At 41.3% G+C, this 22,074-nt stretch overlaps 1 protein-coding gene across 1 annotated transcript in view; it reads right to left on the bottom strand.

The window, feature by feature from the left end:
• Positions 1-22,074, bottom strand: part of TULP4 (TUB like protein 4) — a 276,431-nt gene that overhangs the window by 86,773 nt on the left and 167,584 nt on the right. The window contains exon 5 of the mRNA XM_073627891.1: positions 9,115-9,295. Coding sequence (XP_073483992.1) covers positions 9,115-9,295 — 181 coding nt within the window. The remainder of the gene's footprint in view (positions 1-9,114; positions 9,296-22,074) is intronic.

The following is a 22,074-nucleotide window of genomic DNA, read 5'->3' on the forward strand; positions in this document are numbered from 1 at the left end:
GCAGGGTCCTCCTCAAAAGGAAAACGCCTCTTGTGGGCTCTGGGAAAAAAGGGTTTTCTCTCTGGATTTTGCCATTCCTTAGCAATTGCGGCAGAAATGATGGAATGGACCGGGAAGGTTTGCCCCTTAGGTTCGTTTAACCCTGCGTACATGCGGTCATGAAGAGATAATTCCTTCCTGCTCCTCACTTAAGCCAAGCGTAACATGAATAGCTTTAAGGAGCCCGTCTACCTCTTCTAGGGATAGCTTAAATTTAGAAGGGGCCACCTCAGCCACCTCAGCCTCCCCACCCTCCTCTTCCGAATCTTTAACGGAAGGAGCAGGGGACTGCTCTTCCCTGGTTGAAGGGTCTTCAGCTAAAGCTTCCACCACCGGGATAGAAAGGGAACCCTGGGAAGCCTCAGAAGTGGATGGCTGACTAGCAGCTGGATTAACTAAAGAGTCACGAATCGTGGCATATAGTTCCTTCTTTACAGAGGCAACCAGGTCATCACCAACCGAAGCCGATTCCTCCCCGACTAAAGAAGTGATGCAAGCACTGCACAGGGCTTTTTTCCAATTCTCTCCCATTTTGGCGCTGCGAGAAGGACATCTCTTTTTTGGGTCAGAGCTTTTAGCCTGTGAGAAAAAAACAAAAAGGGAAAAAAAAACCAGGGGACCTTTTAGTGAGACCCAGTCTCAGCTTCACAAGAATCACCCACAGGTGCACTAAGAAGAAACCAGTCAGCCTCTAGTGCCCAGACAGGCCCCTTGCCACTAGGGGGTAGAGGAAAAAAAGGAATAGACCAAACACCAGGTAAAGGAAGAAAGGCAGACTTTAACCGCTGCTCCTACCTGAGCTTTGCTGGCGCCTGTGCCTGTCCCTACCGCTGCAGATGCTGACTCCTCCATGTCTGGTGTGCACCTTTCCACTCGTGGCTTGATATGCTGCTTCCGGACTCCCATAGTGCATCTGCACCGGACCGGTAGCAGAAATAGGCACCAGCTCCTGTCCTCCCTCCTCCCCCCTTGCGCCCACACCGGAAATGACGTTTTCGATGACCCAGTGACCCGCTCCGTCATTTCTGGCGTGGCCGCCGGCCAATATGGCGGCGGCGCAGCGTCGCTTCCTACGACCGCACGGCCCATCGGATCATCGGCTCTCACCGAGCACTAGGAGGGGAAGAGGAGCCTGATTGCTACCGCTGCTTGGGTAGGCCAGGAGGACAGCGGGTCTCATGTGGAGGAAAAAGAGAAGGAAGCTCCGTCTCCCAGGAGCACCTGAGAGACATTGACTCCCCTCCCAAAAGATGTTCCCTCTGGGCCGGAGGAAACACAAAAACTGAGGTATGGTAGGGAGGTGTCTCCCTTTAAAGTTCTGGAGGAAGAAGGTGTTTCCTATGGTCCGGTGGGCGGAGTCACTATCTCTCAGGTGCTGTCCTGAAAGATGCCTTGGGAAATTTAGCTTTTTGGCCACAACCATAAACGCTTCATTTGGAGAGGAGCCAACAAGGCCTATGATGAAAGGTACACCATTCCTACTGTGAAACACAAAGGTGGATCGCTGATGTTTTGTGGATGTGTGAGCTACAAAGGCACAGGAAATTTGGTCAAAATTGATGGCAAGATGAATGCAGTATGTTATCAAAAAATACTGGAGGAACATTTGCATTCATCAGCCAGGAAGCTGCGCATGGGACGTACTTGGATCTTCCAACATGACAATGATCCAAAATACAAGGCCAAGTCGACCTGTCATTGGCTACAGCAGAATAAAGTGAAGGTTCTGGAGTGGCCCTCTCAGTCCCCTTACCTCAATATCATTGAGCCAATCTGGGGAGATCTCAAATGTTTAGTTCATGCAAGACAACCCAAGAATTTACAGGAACTGGAGGCTTTTTGCCAAGAGGAATGGGCAGCTTTACCATCTGAGAAGATAAAGAGCCTCATCCACAAATACCACGAAAGACTTCAAGCTGTCATTGATGTTAAAGGGGGCAATACACGGTATTAAGACCTGGGGTATGTAAACTTTTGATCAGGGTCATTCGGGTAGTTTATATTATGATTACGATTTAAAAAGAGTAAACTCAGTTGATTGATAATAAATGGCTTCAGCCAAACACTAACCATGCGTGAAAGAAAAGTTTGTGTGTTATTATTCATATTCTCTGAAAAATGGCCAAGAAATCATAAATTCTTCCAGGGTATGTAAACTTATGAGCACAACTGTAGGCACTGTATTTTTTAGCTTTCTTACTGGTCAATAAGTTAACCTATAAACAATCCTACATATTATAGTAAATTAATAAGTTCTAAATAACTAAATTAAAAAAAAAAAAAATGTTAACGCTAAAATGTCAATCAAATGTGAAAGATGATGTTACGCCGAGTAAATAGATACCAAACATGTCACCCTTTATAATTGCACGCACTCGTGGAATGGCGACAAACTACGGTACCTATGAATTTCCATAGGCGACACTTTACATTTTTTTTACGGTTACCAGGTTAGAGTTACAGAGGAGGTCTAGGGCTAGAATTATTGCTCTCGCTCTGACGATCGCGGTGATATCTCACATGTGTGATTTGAACACCGTTTACATATGCGGGCGCGACTTCCGTATGCGTTTTCTTCGCTGCGCGAGCTCGTGGGGACGGGGGCGCTTAAAAAAAATTTTTTAATTTTTTTTTTTATTATTTTATTTTTTTTTATGAGAGAGGGGTAGAGAAGGAAGCGCCACCTGAGTGTAGTATTAACAAATGATGTTTAATGACACCAGGTAAAAACACACTTACAGGATAAAAACATACAAAAGGCTCATCTGTATAGGTATGTGGTCCTCGGTGCCACTCCTCCCTGGACGATCCCTCCCCTGGATACTGAACCCGGAAGCAGACGGACGACCTGTGACGTCATGCACGCTTCACGTGCGCTCCACGCCGGCCCCTAGTCTCTTCCTGATGGCCACAGAAGGAGCTCCCGGCTGGAAATCCATCTTCTGCAGCCCAGCATCCCTGCAGCATCACCACCATAGGATCAGAGGGAACACCGAGGACCACATACCTATACAGATGAGCCTTTTATATGTTTTTATCCTGTAAGTGTGTTTTTACCTGGTGTCATTAAACATCATTTGTTAATACTACATTCAGGTGGCGCTTCCTTCTCTACCCCTCTCTCATCCATCACAGAGCCAGCTCTCTGAGGAAACAGCAGCCGCCTAGCCTACCAGCCTACTTTAACCATTACATTACCGGTTACCACTTAACCCTTGAACTTCCAGCCTGTCCCCTATGGACTAAGTTGCTCAGCCTTTTATATCTCCTGTTATATATGGACTTGTGTGTTTGCGCTTACAGTTACCAATACTCTGTTTTTTTTTTTTTTATACTTGTAAATTGCGTTTAAAAAAAACTTTTTTTTGTTTTTTTTTACTTTTATTGCTGTCACAAGGAATGTAAACATCCCTTGTGACAGTAATAGGTGGTGACAGGTACTCTTTATGGAGGGATCAGGGGTCTAAAAGACCCCCGATCCCTCCTTTGCACTTCACAGTATTCAGATCGCCGAAAACGGCGATTATGAATACTGTGTATTTTTTTAAATTCGGCGCCATTGGCAGCCGAGTAAACGGGAAGGGACGTCATGACGTCGCTTCCGCGTTTACATTCAGAAGGCTGGAACGAAGCCGCCCACAGCTTCGTTCCAGCCCGCCCCCTCAGCCGGCGATTGGACACCAGGCTTCCCGATCGCACGGGAGGCCCGGTAAGAGCGGAGGGAGGCGGCGGGAGGGGGGTTGTCCCCTCCCGCTCCTCCGGTATAACAGCCGAGCAGCTTTTAGCCGCATCGGTTGTTATATACGGGTAGCCGATCGCCCGCTCTAAACAACGGTACCGGGATGATGCCTGCAGCTGCGGGCATCATCCCGGTATAACCCCCAAAAGCCGAGTACGCAGATGTGTGTACGGTCGGCAGGAAGGGGTTAACTGACAATTGCGTGCGACATTGCACCTAAACAAAATTGATGTCCTTTTTTTCCCACAAATAGAGCTTTCTTTTGGTGGTATTTAATAACCTCTTTGGTTTTAATTTTTTACACTATAAACAAAAATAGAGCGACAATTTTGGAAAAAAAAAATATTTTTTACTTTTTGCTATAATAAATATCCCCAAAAAATATATAAAAAAAAACAAATTTCTTTCGCAGTTTAGGCCAATATGTAAATTCTTCTACATATTTTTGGTAAAAAAAAAAAAAAACGCAATAAGCGTATATTGATTGGTTTGCGCAAAAGTTATAGTGTCTACAAAATAGGGGATAGGTTTATGGCATTTTTTTTACTAGCAATGGCGGCGATCTGCGATTTTTATTGTGACTGCGACATTATAGCGGACACATCGGACACTTTTGACACTATTTTGGGACCATTGTCATTTATACAGCGATCAGTGCTATAAAAATGCACCGATTACTGTATAAATGACACTGGAAGGGAAGGGGTTTAACACTAGGGGGCGATCAAAGGTTAAGTCTATCCTAGGGAGTGATCCTAACTGTGGGGGTGTGGGCTACCACTGACATGACAGCTATCACTGCTCCCGATGACAGGAAGCAGTAGATCCCTATAATGTCACTAGGCAGAACAGGGAAATGCCTTGTTTACATAGGCATCTCCCTGTTCTGCTGCTCCGTGAAACGATCGTGGGAAACGGCAGACATCGAGTCCACAGGCATGGTCACGGAGTAAGCGGCTGGTGCGCGCCCACAGTGCCCCGTCTTAAAGGGGATGTACAGGTACGCCCATTTGCCCAGCCGTGTCATTGTGCCAACGTATATTGTCGTGCACTGGTCGGCAAGCGGTTAAAGTGGTTGTAAACCCTTACGACCCATTTTTGACTACAGGTAAGCCTATAATGAGGCTTACCTGTGGTTACCCCGGATATCTCCTAAACCTGCACAGTTTAGGAGATATCCCATGTATCAGCATGTGCCGACGTCATCGGCACATGCGCACGTTCGTGCCATTGCATCAGTGTGCTGTTACCAGCTGGAGTAACGTCATCGCGACTCCGGCCAATCACAGCGCCGGAGCCCGCGATCCCGATTTGCTGAGACACACCGTTGGCGCCCGCTGCTGTCAATCAAACTCAGTTAGCCAATCAGGAGAGAGAGAGGGTGGGGCTGACTGGCAGCTCCATGTCTGAATGGATACACTGAGCTGCAGCTTGGCTCGGGTGCCCTATAGCAAGCTGCTTGGTGTGAGGGCACTCAATAGGAAGGGAGGGGCCAGGAGACCCAGCCAGGGACCCGAAAAGAGGAGGATCTGGGCTGCCCTGTGCAAAATCACTGCACGGGGCAGGGGAGTATAAAATGTTTGTTATTTTACTAGAAAAAATAATCAGACTTTACAATCACTTTAAACAAAAGAATGAATTAAATGAATCAATACAGAACCATTAGTTTACCATCATATACACTAACAGAGCAGTTAAATTAGATTAACCTATCAATTAACCCACAATTAAGTGAATAAACTAAAACATTAAGTCTAAAATTAGTCGGACCTAATTAAATCTCTAAATTAATTAAGACACCCTAATAATCAAATTAAATCTATTATCATGTTGATCAATTAAAACAAACTACTTAACCACTTCCTGACTGACGTGCAGGAAGGGTGATATCAGCGATGATCAAGATATCATTTTGTTTGGCTGGCAATTCCCTTCAAAGTAAAAAGTAATGTTAGCGAGTAACGAGAGGCTGGATTACGTTTACAGGTGGTGGAAGGGGGTCCCATCCCCCTCCCGCTGCCTTTACTGGGCTCTCCCGTGTGATCGGAGAGCCCTGTAAGATGCTACTGCGGACATCCAGCTCTGGGCACACAGTGTCACAGATATTATCCCTTTCACTGTGTGACATCAAAAACAGAAAGCGACAAGGATTTCGTCACTTCCTGTTTCTGCTCTTTGTTTAACTGGCCGTTAATGGCCAGTAAAGCAGCTGATCAAACTGATCTGTGTCTGATGGGCTGCATTGGTTAAAAGGTAAAAGGTAGTGTTAAATACAAATTTAAAAAATAATACTTTATTGAATTAACCACTTAATGTCTCTTTCTGAGATTTGCTGTACACAAGTTATTTTTTTTTTTATTTTTTTTTGCTAGAAAATTACTTCGAACCCCCAAACATTATATAGATATATATTTTTATCTTAACACCCTAGAGAATAAAATGGTGGTCGTTGCAATACTTTGTCACACCGTATTTGCGCAGTGGTCTTACAAGCGCACTTTTTTTTGGAAAAAATACACTTTTTTGAATTAAAAAATAGGACAACAGTAAAGTAGCCCAATTTTTTTCATATTGTGAAAGATAATGTTACGCCAAGTAAATTGATACCCAACATGTCATGGTTTAAAATTGCGCCCGCTCGTGGAATGGCGACAAACTTTTACCCTTAAAAATCTCCATAGACGTTTAAAAAATTCTACAGGTTGCATGTTCTGAGTTACAGAGGAAGTCCAGGGCTAGAATTATTGCTCTCGCTCTACCGATCACGGCGATACCTCACATGTGTGGTTTGAACACAGTTTTCATATGCAGGCGCTACTTACGCATGCGTTCGCTTCTGCACACAAGTTCAGTGGGACGGGGCGCGTTTAAAAAAAAAAAAAAAAGTTTTTCTTATTTTACCTTTTATTTTCTTTTTTTATACTGTTCTTTAAAAAAAAAATGGTGTCACTTTTAATCCTATTGCAAGAAATGTAAACATCCCTTGTAATAGAAAAAAAAGCGTGAAAGGACCTCTTAAATATGAGATCAGGGATCAAAAAGACCTCAGATCTCATATTTACACTAAAATGCAATTTAAAAAAAAAAAAAAAGGCCCTTTAAGAGCTATGGCAGAAGTAACGTTTTGACGTCGCTTGCGCCCTGCAACGATATGGAGGGGGGGGTCATCTTCCCCTCCCTCGTCTCCATGTCAAGCCAGGAGAAGGATCTGATCGCCTCCGCTGCTAACGACGGCTCCAGTAAGCGGCAGAGGGCACCAGAGCCGATAAAAGTGATCCTGCGGCGAATCCGCCGCAGAGACCACTTTTAGCTGAAAGCAAACCGCCCGCTGAAGTAGAGGAGGCCGGGGTTATGCAAGCTAGCTGCTGCCATAACAACAATATTCCTCTTCAAATTACCAACGTAAAACTGCGTCGGGCGGGCCCGTAAGTGGTTAAAAAAAAAATAATGAAGAACAGGAAGAAGTCGATTGTCTAGCTTTGATTAGACTTTCTAAGCTTGGTAATCAGCTATACAGAAAATTAATAACGTCAAAGATAAAGATATTTTACATAGAATTAATAGAAAAACTTTCGTTTTTGACTGGACTTCCACTTTAACTTGAAGTGCAAGCAAAGAAGGAAATACTGATTGATGAAATTATCACTTTGCTCTCCATTCTTTATTACATGTTCAAAATGGTGTCTTAAACCACTCTATAATGCAACAGAGCCAGAGCTCAGAGTCTGGCCCCTTATTTTTGAAGTACTAGCCTTATTGTACTGGGAATATCAAAACGCTGAGCTCAACACAGATTCAGGTATTTATGGTAGTCATATATAAGGCCTGATTCACACTAGTGCAATTTCAGATGAATGAATCTGTCCCATGAATGGGAATTGCATTGATTTCAGTGGTGCCTGTTCACATCAATGCAAAGCAACTGCAATGTGACTTTGGAGAAGGTACCTGTGCTACTTCGGTGCGATGAAAAAAGACTTAAATGGAGATGAACAAAAAACGCATGTACAAGCGTTTTTTGGTGCATTTTTGTGATTTGTGCTGGTTGCAAAGGAACCAACACCTTCCGGCTTCCTAACCACAAGCGAAACATCCCTGCTCTGACAGCAGGGATGAATCATTGGTTGCTAAAGAGCCGGCACACGCCAGTGTCCTAACAACCAATGATTGATCATTGTTGTCAGCTGGGGGATTCCTGGCTGACAGCAAAATGTAAACAAATGAGCTGTCAGTAAAAAAAAAAAAAAAAAAAAAATTGCATGAGGGGTACTACCACAATATACCAGGCCCTTCGGATATGGCATGGATTTTAAGGAGGACTCAACGGCAAAAATAAAAAAAATGTTTGAGGTCCCCCCTCAGAATACATACCAGACCCTTTCCCAGGGGGTGTGGTATCCGACAGCGGTTTACGGACGTGCCTGTGAGCTGCCACATTCAGCTCAACAGGCAGACCATTGTACAGAACAGGAGATTGTCAAATGTCTAGCATAGACAACTTATTCTACTCTAGACAACCAGCAATTCAGTTAATGCAAATTATTAAAGTTAAAGGTAATTTGACATATTAATTATTGGCGCATTTTGTTTTTTGGGTGGAATTCCACTTTAAGGAGGGGGGGAAAGTGTAGCTGTCATTCAGCGACAAGCAGCTGGTGCGGTCAGGTGATGACGGGCTTTTTTCTCCTGCGTGACTGGCATGGATTTACATCCCTGGACAATATGATTGACGTTGGATCTAAAACAGAGGACTTGTCAAAAACTGTGTTTTTATTCAGATTGAACTTTTTTGGGCATTTTTTTGAGGGCATGTGGCCTGGTATGGTTTGGGGGGGGGGGGGTTTGGGGTTATCTGTTGAAACGCTCACCCCCTTTCCTAGCCTACTGCTCTGCATGCTCGGGTCTGGCATAGTTTTTGAGGGGGACCTCACATTGTTTTTTTTTAGATTTTAGTTTTGCCGTGGGGTTCGCCTTAACATCTATACCAGACCAAAAGGGCCGGGTATATATTGTGGGGGGACCTCCACACCTCCCACCCCCTTTTTTGTTCTGACAGGCTCATTGGTTTATCTTCTGCTGTCAGCAGTGAAGCCTCCAGCTGAAAGCACAGATGAGTCAATGGTTGTTAGGATGCCAGTGGGTGCAGGCTCCTTAACAATCAATGAATCATCCCTGCTGGCTGACAGTAGTATCAAAAAGGCATAAAAAAGAGCTGCACTACATAATCACGCTGAAATTCTGATTAAATCGCAGCCACCCAATGTGAACCTAGCATGGTCATGCTATGGATGGGCATGGTATAATAAAGTACAAAAAAATATAAGAAAATGAATTACCTTGTGGAGGTGAGTAGTCATCAGAGTCTGTGTCACTTTCACTGCTGTCTTCCACTAGGAAGCTTGGGTAATTCCATGACATGCTCACTATCCCATCAGATTCATGTAAGAGAACATGAGCAAGCATTCTGCCATGGCAGTCCATTACTATAACTTGGCCATCTGCAGTGCCGAACAACACCTATAAAATTTAGAAAACTCTGTTACTTGAAGGCAGTAATCTGTACCTTACATTATGCAGTAAACTGGCCTCATGTATCAACTCAGTCTAAAGAAGTAGGTTCTATTTTATGGTTTTACTAATATAGAGATGAACTGAAATATCGGCCAAAAATTGTGTTATCGCCATTTTGTTGATAAGAGAAAAAGGTGTCACCAATCAATTCAATTTCATTTAAATTCATGATATTAAAAAGTTGAATATAATACAAATTATATATAAAAATATATATTTAAAAAAAAAAAACTGTCATTTTCCTGCATTTTCGGTTTCCGCACCATAATTTCCATTCGGTGCACCTCTACTAAGTACTTGCCAATTTAGACTAAAAAGAAAAAGAACAGATGTCCCAACTAAAAGATTTGACTACAATTCTTGTTCCAGTAACAACAGTAAAATGTTTGGATCTCTCATCAGTCTCTGCACTGGCAACAATGGAAACCAGGACATAGAGATTCTCAGCTCGCAGACAGCAACACATATCTGGAAAGGAATCGAACCCTTCCCTACGCTGTTCAAAACAAAAAACGTTTTGGCTGTAGATGCATTTTACACAATTTCATGATTATCAGCCCTAGAGTTAAAAAGATGGTTCTGTTATTAAAGTATATCTAAACTCAAGAACAAAAATGTACTATATTGCAGCTTACCAGTCCTTAAATGTGATGGCTGCATTATTTTTTTCTTTTATCCTGGCATTAACACATTTCGTGTCCTACGGTGACAACATTCACTCCCTGTACTGTGTCTACAGAGGAGCAACACTGATTATTATAACACTTAGGAGTCTAATTATAAAAAAATGCATTGCTATTTATGCAGCAAAACTCAATCTACATTCAAATTGTGCAAATTAACCATCATTCGCTCATTATTTCAAAGGTGCATTGACAATTGTCAATGCACCCGATGCCGAATAGCTGCGGGAGGCAGCCCCATTGAAAGCAATGGGAGGCTGTCAGTTCCTGCAGCTAATCCTGGCTACTTGAATGTAATCGTCTATATGGCAATTACATGTGAGTGATCATCTCTGGATGCATTTTTTATAAAATAAAATAAATGCAACATGTCAAATATAACTAAAATGTATCTTCCATGTCTCTCTTTGTTTCATCCATTAAATGCAAGCTTTTATTTGCTGTTCCCAGACTTGCTGTTCTAGGGTAACTATTTTCATTCTCTATGTCACCCTTGTGTATGTAAACGTAGCCACCCTTTCCTGTTCACCCCTAATATAGACTACACATCTACCAGCAGACTTGGGCAATTGTAGAATGCATAGAGCAGAACATGTGACCAGAAATAATTATAGTATGCATAGTGTAGAGCAATGGTAAGAGACTAAAAAAAACAAAAACAAAGCCAGTGCTGCAGTATACTTGGTATTTTAGAACGACTGGTGTAAAAAACAAATTTGCGTTTAGCGTCACTATCTCATGCACGTATCACTTTACAGTCTGAATTTCATAAAATATTATCCGTTAATGTGTTGGTAAATAAAATAAAAAAAAATATGAAAGAAATTAATGAAAATCTAGGAGTGCAGGATGCTCTTCCCAACATTGTCATAGATGGCAATCAAAACCAGACAGAAGTTTCAACCCTTTTCTGCTCCATTCAAAACAAAATAAATGTTGGCTGGAGATAGACTTTAAAAGAACATTGACTTTGTATGACAATACACCCATATTAGAAAGTTTCTTTAATTGAATATCTAATATCCATCAATTAACAAATATTAACAAATGAATGGATTATATCTTTACAGAATAATTGATATATATATCATTTAGTTATGGAAAAACTGAAATTATATAGATTTTTATACTTGTGAAAGTATACATATTGTTATAAGCTTAATAAGTATTTCTTTGGAGAGCGTACATATGGTAATAATTAGTTCTTACCTCCCCCCCATCACAGATAAAGAAGGAAGGATTCACATTTCTTAAAGCAGGGTTCCACCCAAATTTTGAACAATATCTGTATGTATTCTCTTCCTTGCCTAGATGCTGACATGCCGTTTAAAAAAATTTAAATCGCGGTAATTACCTTTTATTTTTCTATTCTTCTTTGCACTTCCTGGTTCTCCTCCCGTGGGAGTAGGCGTGTTTCTAGCCTCTCCCAGACTCCTGGGAGCTAGTCTCAGGCTTCCCAGGATGCCACTGAGCATGTGCGGGAACGAGCGGTGAATGCTGGGAGCACAGCATTCACCACATCCAGGAAATAAATGCTTGTGGGCTTCAAATGCCCACAATGAAGATGGAAACCGCCTGCAGTGAATAATATAAGTTATTCTTTCCGACGAAATCTGACACAGGCGGACATATTACACACAATATGTGAGTATGTAATGCTGAGAAGAAAAGTTTGTGAATGAACTCAAAAAAAAAAAAAAACGATAGATAGGTGGACCCCCGCTTTAAGATGTAAAAGTTTATGCTTTAGTTAAGATTATAAGTTCTTTATACTACAATATTTCTTGATTAGGATATTAATAAAAAAATTGGGTTTTTAATGAATATAATATACATACCGGTTTATGTAGTATTTGATTTAGATGTTAAAGAAGTTATATCCTATACTTAAAATAGTTTCACACATTGAACAACTGAACAACTCCCATCCTTGCATGAGAGGTGGGAGGGAAGCTATGTCTCAGTAGGACAATAATGCTCAGAGGAACTTTAAACCAGCCCTTTGAAAGATAAAGTGGGGGTCAGATTTTAGGAGTAAAAGCTAGAAACAGAAGCACAGTTGGGCAGATTTGCTTCAGACACACAACGAGGAAGCTTCACACACACACACAAAGACACATATCTGATTCAATCTTCATTTTAAGAATATAATACATTATTATTAGTATGTTATTTTTACATACTACATTGTGATATTGTTCTTGTAATATTTTACTATTTTATTATTAAATCAATCACTATAGGCTCAATTCACAAACACAATGATAAGGATCTTCATTTTCAAATCTTACGGGACTGTGTCAAGCAAAGCCACCCATAGCTTGAGTTTGGGCTGAATCAGAAGAACTGGCCTAAATTCAAGCCGTGTTTTGCCAACTTACAGCTGAACTCTGGGTACGAAAACAATAAATATATTCCTTAATGGCCACAATTCACTTTAAATGCCCCAAATGCCTCAGCAAACCCAGGTAATTACCTTGTAAAAATAGCAGTGACATCAGTGCTCATCATCCATGTAGATAATCATGGAGATAATATTGGAAGGCATTTTCTACAATATGATCCGGGTAACCCTTGTCCATAAATGTAACTTTTAATATTTGGCTGTGAGTTTTGTAATCTTGTAGACGCGTACAATTATGCTTTAAACGTCAGAACTGACTTTTTGGAATATTTTTCACCCATCGAGGATTGTGACAACTGTTGAAATGCAGATATGAATTCCCTGAGTTAGGTTTAGTGTAGTTCTGGGCACAGATTTTGTTCTCGTGATGAAACAGTTCTAGATCTAAGAAGGTTAGTTTTTCGCCATCTGTGACCGAGGTGAAAGATAAACCCATAGTATTGTTATTACAGTGTTGGACAAATGGTAAGATGGAGGTTTCAGGGCCGTCCCTAATAATGACCACGTTGTCTATGTATCGCCCATAATAGACTATGTGGGACGCATATGGGTTGTTGTATTTTACGTATTGAAGCTCCCAAAAGGACTCCCTCCATCGGCCCGTGACATCTCCACCACCCGGGAACGTGCGGATGAACGGACACTACTGTTACAATGCTGGTTATTATCTGCTCAAATGTGAGCGTTTTTAACCCGTTATAAATAAATCGTATTACACACGCTGCACTTGGAGGGCGCCGTCCTCTCTCCTTTTTGTCTTTGTTCCAGAGCCTCTTCTAGCTTGTTTTGGACTGGCAGCCTTCTATGCTCTCAGCACCTCATATCCTCACATGGATTAATGCTTGGACTTGAACTGTGACAATCCACATTACCACCAAGCTTCCCTCTCCCCACTCCCCTCAAGTGTCTCGCACTCTGCCGATTTTTACTTATTTCTTAAATAATTATTTTCTTTTATATTGTATGTATATAGCTAAACTCTGAGTGCACCATATTAACCCCTTCATTGTCTTTATTACTAGAAGCTTCAGCACAGGGGCAAAGTTCACACTCGATTACTGCAGAGATCAGAAAGAAATACACAAAGCACACCAAGATTTAAGGAAGAATACAGATGCCTCTTGTATCTAGACAATATTTGCTTATCCTGGAGTTCAGCTTTAAGGATCCTTAAGTAGGGGCGTTAGCTTTCTAATTTAATACTAGTGTACACACAAACATATTAACCACATCCCACCCGAGCTATAGCAAAATGAAGGCCGGGCGGTGGTTTGTTGAGACTGGACGTCATAGGACACTCTTCACAACATGCCGCTAATGCGCGCCCCCCGAGGGCGCGCAGCATGGTGAGTCGTTCGGAAACACCGCATTTCAGATCAGAGTAAAGAGTCCGGCATTCCTCTACTCACACTGACAGCGCGTGAGTAGAGGAGAGCCGATAAGCAGCTTTCCTGACAGAGGGGATCGGCACTGATAATCAGTGCAATAATAATCAGTGCAGCCCCATCAGTGATGCCTGCCAGTGCCCACCGGTGATGTCCACCAGTGCCCATCAGTGATGCCCATGAGTGCCTCCTCAGTGCCGTCCATCAGTGCCCATCAGTGATGCCCATGAGTGCCTCCTCAGTGCCATCCATCAGTGCCCATAAAGGTTGCTCATCAATATACGGCATCAGTGTCACATATTAGTGCAGTGCAGCCTCATCAGCGCACATCAGTGAAGGAGAACAATTATTAATTTACAAAATTTTATACCAAAATTTTTTTTCAAAAATATTCAGTTTTTTATTTATGGGTTTAGCAAAAAAAAAAAAAAAACCTCAGTTGTGATTAAATACCACCAAAAGAAAGCTCTATCTGTCTCAAAAAATTATAACAATTTTGTTGGATACAGCATTGCATGACCGCACAATTGTCCTTCAAAGTGCGACAGTGCTGAAACCTGAAAATTGACCTGGGCAGGAAGGGGGTAAAAGTGTCTGGTATTGAAGTGGTTAAATATATTACTTAAGATAGGTTAACTTATCATACCTTTGTTTGATCATACAGGCTATGAATATGTACTTCACATCAAAATCCAAAGTATCCAAATAGGACAGGAGATGAATATTTCATTTTTCACTTGTGCCACATGAATTATACAATGCAGCAATTCATCAATGATACTAATTTGTCTGTGGACAATTATGTGAATACAAAATGATACCTTGCTGCCTTCATCAAGTCCCTGTTGACTTTGGATAGGTATTATCATCAATCACAAACAATTAATTTAGCACACATCTCATTATTTGCCTCTACTGTGGGTACATATGAAAAAAGCTCCTTCACGATAATTATCCAGCAAGTCAGGTCGATGACAACAAGAAATAAGGCAAGTGAATTACAATATAGTTATAATTATGGGTCATGTCCTTATAATCCATTTGTGTATAGAGAATATTTTAACACTTTCAGGATGCAAAAAAAACATTGGAAAAAAAAAAGGGGAGTACTCAGTCACTCTGTATCTTGGAGACTAAAACTGGGTACACACTTGTTACAAAATTCTAAGACAAATGTCATACCAGGCACAATCGTTCAATTTTTGTAAAGTGTGTACACAATTTCCGAAGGGACAAACTCCAAATTTTTTCTCGTATGTGAACAAAACTAACAATTTGTGTTTAATGTGTACGGTTTTTGTACAGTTTTCGTACAAGAAAAATCACATACACAATCAGAAACAATAAACAACGAAAAATAAAAGCTTTCGTCATTTGAGAATTTTCTTACAATTAGTACCATCCTCAGTTTCGACCTGCTGTGAAACATCGAGGAAAACCTTATAGTGTGTACTGACCTCTCTTTCTTCCTTCTTTGCCCTCTTTTTCTTTACTCTCTTCTTTTTCCCTCCTTTTGCTACAGTCTTAGTGGCTTATAAGGCCACATTTTCACACTTGTGCTACTTGTCCTGCGACTTGGGACTGCAAAGTCTCATGACTTCCAATGAGTACCATTCATATCTGTGCAACTTCGAGTCGCACTGACTTCAAAGTAGTCACTGCACTACTTTGGTCCAAGTTACACAGGCATACCCTGAAATCGCAGCTAAATCGCATGACTTTGAAGTCGCGGTAGTGTGAAAGGGGCCTAAATGGGGTTTACATAGTATGTTTTTTTAATTTATTTTTTACCTTATCCTCATCTGATGGAATATTAGCTCTGCACCCTATCTACCTGAATACATTGCAAATTTTTTCGGGTGGCTTATTGCTTCTTTCACTCACCTCTGAAATAACAGCAGGATAGTTTTCTATGTTTTTCTGCTTTTGTGGTCTATGGTATAATTGTATACTCAATCCATTGAAAAAGTATGGATAACCCATTCTTTGTACATTTCACGGTTTTGTAGGTTTACATTCTTTTGTCAATAAAAAATATTAAACAAGAAAAAAAAGATAAAAAGAGGATAAAAAAAATAAAAGTGGCAGGTGTTTTGACAAGGCCCATTAGACATAATTGTAATTGCTATGTTCACTAAAACCACAGGGATGTGTTTCTTTTGTGCAATGACAGACCAATGAAATTTTAAAGTGTTACTAAACCCTGGACCCTGCATTCACCTTATCTGGTCTCCCACAATACAGTCTGGTTTAAGCTTGTAGGAGGAGGTTTTTATTCTACTCTAATTATCCGATGAAGAAGCAGGACCCCTGACCCTCTGTCTGGACAGTGCTGATCACATGCACCTTCCTCTTAGGTTCCACAGGGAGTATAACAAGAGAGGTGAGTATTGTGGCGCTTGGAGAGAGACGGATGGGTGGGAAACAAAACTATAGGTAAAGGTGATTATGATAATAAAATCCATTGGTTGGGTGTAGCTTGGACCCTGGAAAGTTCAGTTCAGGCTTGAATGGGTTAGGAACAAGTTTGATGGGTTAAAGATGTATATAGCGCTCTAGTGGTGCAGCCAGCTGTGGAAGAAGAAGCAGCTCTGTAGATATATAATGTGGAGAACAGTGGCGCTCATCTGAGTGCAGTATATTAAAATGATTAACCGCTCCAGCCCCGGAATATTTTACCCCCTTCCTGACCAGAGCACTGCGTCGTTTTAACTGACAATTGTGCGGTCGGGCGACGTGGCTCTCAAACTTTTCCCCACAAATAGAGTTTTCTTTTGGTGGTATATGATCACCTCTGCGATTTTTATTTTTTGCGCTATAAACAAAATAAGAGCGACAATTTTGAAAAAATTATTTTTTACATTTTGCTATAATAAATATCCCGCAAAAATATATAAAAAAAACATTTTTTTTTCCTCGGTTTAGGCCGATCGTATTCTTGTACATATTTTTGGTAAAAAAAAAAAAAAATCGCAATAAGCGTTTATTGATTGGTTTGCGCAAAAGTTATAGCGTTTACAAAATAGGGGATAGTTTTATGGCATTTTTATTAATAATTTTTTATTTACTAGTAATGGCGGCGATCAGCAATTTTTATTGTGACTGTGACGTTATGGCGGACATGTCGGACATTTTTGACACATTTTTGGGACCAGTGTCATTTATACAGCGATCAGTGCGATTAAAAATGCACTTACTGTGTAAATGACACTGGCAGTGAAGGGGTTAACCACTAGGGTGCTCCCGGCTGGCGCACACGCAATGTCACGGCGGGGAATTCAAATAGATGTACCTGTAAGTCCATTTGCCCAGCCGTGCCATTCTGCCGACGTACATTGGCGTGCGCCGGTCGGGAAGTGGTTAATGATGAATTTATAAGGATAAAAATTTTAAATAAGAATTAACTCAGAGGGTAAGGGTTAAAATGGCTAGTCACAAGGGGAGGCTCGCTGTATAGTCCTGATCCAAATAGCCGGCGGTGCAGGGGTTTCCAAGGCTCCGACTCAAACTGCCAATCGTCTCCCTGTTGGCTGTGACTTCACTGGATGTGGGGCACAGGGCCAGCAGGCGCGCGTTTGGAGCATGCGTGCTCCTTCAGGCTGTGACATTTTAATTTTTTATCTTAATAAATTCGTCATTAATCATTTTATTATACTGCACTCAGATGAGTGCTGGTGTTTTCCACAACATAGGGAGTATAACAAGCATGCTTTACTGCATATACAAACTGATTTTACTGTTGTGAGTTTAGTAACACTTTAAAGTGGTTGTAAACCTAGGTATTGTAAATATCTCCTAAACCTGCACGATTTAGAAGATATTTACCATATATATGTAGCAAAATGTCCTGTCCTGCTGCAGGCTTACAAACCCCTTTACTCCTCTGACAATGGATGCAAGCTTCTAACAGTCACTGGCCTCTCCATAAAGATCCACTTTCAAATGCAAAAAACGAAATGTCTCTTCATTAAAAACCTGGTGTACATTTATTAAAGTATTTCAAGCACAAGCTGATCTACCAGCCCCCGGTTCTAATGTGCTTTCACTCCAACCGGAGTGAGAAGATGAGCCTTTCTATTGCCTTGTCACTTGTGACTGGTTAATGGCAAACTAAATTTCAAAACCTCATGTCTAAGCATGTGGTTTACTCTACAGTGACAGCCCTGGTTGCTAAGGGCAATTGATGGTACCATTAGATATTTTATCATTTTAAGGTCCTCTGGACCTTAACCAAATTCTAGAGAGTGATAACCAGCAGCCCCAGAATCCATCATATTTCAAATTGGCAGTCCTGGTTACTAAGGCTGGTTGACTAACTTTAACAAGAAAGAAAAGCTGCTCAGAGGTATAAAGTACAGGAGCCTAGTACTGCTTACACATATTGGTTTTAACCACTTACCCGCTGGTCACTTAAACCCCCTTCCTAACCAGGCCAATTTTCAGTTTTTCGGTGCTCTCAAATTTTAAATGACAATTACTCAGTCATGCAACACTTTACCCATATGAAAATGTTGTCCTTTTTTCACACAAATAGAGCTTTCTTTTGGTGGTATTTAATCACTGTTGGGTTTTTTTATTTTTTGCACTATAAAAAAAAGACTGAAAATTCTTTAAAATAATGCATTTTCTCCAATTCTATTACAAAATTTTGCAAATTAGTCACTTTTCTTCATAAATTTTGCCCAAAATTTATACTGCTACATATCTTTGCTAAAAATAACCCAAATCTGTGTATATTATTTGGTCTTTGTGAAAGTTATAGAGTCCACAAGCTGGACAATCTGAAAATTGATCACATTCATCACCAACCTGAAGTACTGATCACATTTCTTGAGAACCCAACAAGCCAGGAAAGTACAAATACCCCCCAAATGACCCCTTTTTGGAAAGTATACATTCCAAGGTATTTAGTAAGAGGAATGGTGAATTTTATGAAGTTGTAATTTTTTCCAACATTTCTTTGCAAAATCTATTTTCTCACAAAATTGTCATGTTAGCAGGTTATTTCTCACACAGCATATGCATACCACAAATTACACCCCAAAACACATTCTGCTACTCCTCCTGAGTACGGCGATACCACATGTGTGACTTTTACACAATCTGGCCACATACAGAGGCCCAACATTGAGGGAGCACCTTCAGATGTTCTAGCAGCATAAATTACACATACAATTTCTTGACTACCTCTTACACTTTTGAAGGCCCTGGAGCCCCAGGACAATGGAAAAGCCCCAAAAATTACACCATTTTGGAAAGAAAACACCCCAACATATAATCTATGAGGCATAATGTGTCTTCTGAACATGTCATATTTTTCTTCAAGTTTTTGGAAAATTTGGAAAGAAAATGAAAAACGCATTTTTTTTTTTTTTTTTTACACAAAGTGGTAAATTTATACAATATTTCTAACGCATGTACATACCAAAAATTACACCCCAAAATAGATTCTCCTACTCCTGAGTACAGCAATACCACATGTGGGAGACTTTTCCACAGCCAGGCCACATACAGAGGCCCAACATGCAGGGAGCACCATCAGGTGTCCTACGGGCATACATTTCAAATCTAATTTGACTACCTATTACAATTTTGTGAGGCACTGTAGTGGCATGGATGAGAACTGATGTGGCATGGATGAGCATGAATGGGGATGGATGATCTGTGGATTGGGATGGCTAAGCATGGTTGAGCCGTAAATGTGGATGGCTGAGTATGGATGGGATGACTGAGCATGAATGAGTATGGCTGAGTACGGCTGGGATGGCTGGGTATGGCTGGGTACGAATGGATACGGATGGAAACGGCTGGGTACGGATGGATAAGGCTGAGTACGGCTGGGTACGACTAAGTATGGCTTGGTATGGCTGAATATGGATGGGGGTGGATGGATGGATGAGTATTGCTGAGTATGGATGGCTAAGCGTGGATGGATGAGTATTGCTGAGTAAGGCTGGCTGGATGAGTAGGACAGAGGGATGGCTGAGCATGGATGGATGGCTGGATGAGTATGACAGAGGGATGGCTGAGCATGGATGGATGGCTGGCTGGATGAGTATGACAGAGGGATGGCTGAGCATGGATGGATGGATAAGTATGATAGAGGGCTGGCTGAGCATTGATGGCTGGCTGGATGAGTATGACAGAGGGATGGATGGCTGGATGAGGCTGCAATGGGCACAGATCAGTGCTGTGGGCACTACAGATCCAGCCCACAGCTCTGCTGCACCCGATCTCTCCCCTCTCCGCTCACACTGTATCGATCGGTACAGAGGGGAGAGAGGAACCGGACATGACGCCAGTTTGTTTACAAGTGATCGCTCCGTCATCTGACGGCGCGATCACGTGGTAAACGGTCGCTGTCAGCGGCCATTTACCGTGATCCACGGATGCGCCCCTGGGGGGCGAGCGGGAGCGCAATTCTAGGAGGATGTCAATCTACCCCCTCCTAGAGTTATTGAGCCGCGCTGTAGCCATCATTCGGCTATGGCCCGGGGATTAAGTGGTTAATAACACTTTAAGACCCCTTTCACACAGAAGGTGCTTTTCAGGCATTTTAGCACTAAAAATAACGCCTGTAAAGCACCTCTCAAGCCTCCCCAGTGTGAAAGCCAGAGTGCTTTCACACTGGGGCAGTGCGCTTTCAGGACCGAAAAAAAGTCCTGCAAGCAGGGTCTTTGGGGCAGTGCGGGAGAGGCGTATCCACCGCTCCTAAACCGCCCCTGCCATTGAAATCAATGGGTAGCACTGCCGAAGTACCTGCAATGTGCTTTGGCAGCGGTGCTTCGCGGGTGGTTTTAACCCTTTCCTCTGACACTAGCAGGGTTAAAAGTGCTCAGCTAGCGGCTGAAAAGTGCCGCTAAAACTAGCGGCGCTTTACGACTAACGAGGCCGCGCTAGCCTAGAAAAGAATAGAAACACAATATCGAATAGCTTAACATAGAAAGAAAATAAATGTTATATTCTATTTTAATTTGATTCTATTGACTTCTAGTCTATTCTATCTTTTCTCTAATCTATTCTTTTCTATTCTAATCTATTATAATCTTTTCAATTCAAATTCATTCTATTATAAATTGGAATTCATTCGAAATTAGAATTTCGGAAAATAGTTATATATTTTATTCTATTCTATGGTTTTTCTATTCCATTCTTTTGTATTCTATTATAATCTTTTCAATTCAAATTCATTCTGTTCGAAATTGGAATTCCTCCTATTCTAAATTTGAATTTATGAAGATGGTTATATATTATATTCTTTCTATTTTATTCGATTCGATTCTAATATTTTCTATTCAAATTCGTTCTATCCAAAATTCTAATTTCGCAAGATGGGTATATATATATATATATATATATATACACACACACACACACACACACACACACACACCCACACATACACACAGTTGTGCTCATAAGTTTACATACCTCTGGCTCTTTACCAGAGAATATGAATGATAACACAAACTTTTCTTTCATTAATGGTTAGTGTTTGGCTGAAACCACTTATTATCAATCAACTGTGTTTACTCTTTTTAAATCATAATGACAGCAGAAACTAACCAAATGACCCTGATCAAAAGTTTACATACCCCAGTTCTTAATACCGTGTATTACCCCCTTTAACATCAATGACAGCTTGAAGAATTTTGTGGTATTTGTGGATGAGGTTCTTTATCTTCTCAGATGGTAAAGCTGCCCATTCCTCTGGGCAAAAAGCCTCCAGTTCCTATAAATTCTTGGGCTGTCCTGCATGAACTGCACGTTTGAGATCTCCCCAGAGTGGCTCAATGATATTGAGGTCAGGAGACCGAGATGGCCACTCCAGAACCTTCACTTTATTCTGCTGTAGCCAATGACAGGTCGACTTGGCCTTGTGTTTTGGATCATTGTCATCTTGGAATGTCCAAGTACGTGCCATACGTAGCTTCCTGGCTGATGAATGCAAATGTTCCTCCAGTATTTTTTGATAACATACTGCATTCATCTTGACATCAATTTTGACCAAATTTCCTGTGCCTTTGTAGCTCACACATCCCCAAAACATCAGTGATCCACCTCCGTGTTTCACAGTAGGAATGGTGTACCTTTCATCATAGGCCTTGTTGACTCCCCCCCAAATGTAGCGTTTATGGTTGTGGCCAAAAAGCAAAATTTTGGTCTAATCACTCCAAATGACTTTGTGCCAGAAGGTTTGAGGCTTGTCTCTGTGCTGTTTGGCGTATTGTAATACTTTATGGAATTTGTGTA

The sequence above is a fragment of the Aquarana catesbeiana genome, linkage group LG04 (assembly GCF_042186555.1).
Source record: "Aquarana catesbeiana isolate 2022-GZ linkage group LG04, ASM4218655v1, whole genome shotgun sequence".
Taxonomy (NCBI): Eukaryota; Metazoa; Chordata; class Amphibia; order Anura; family Ranidae; genus Aquarana; species Aquarana catesbeiana.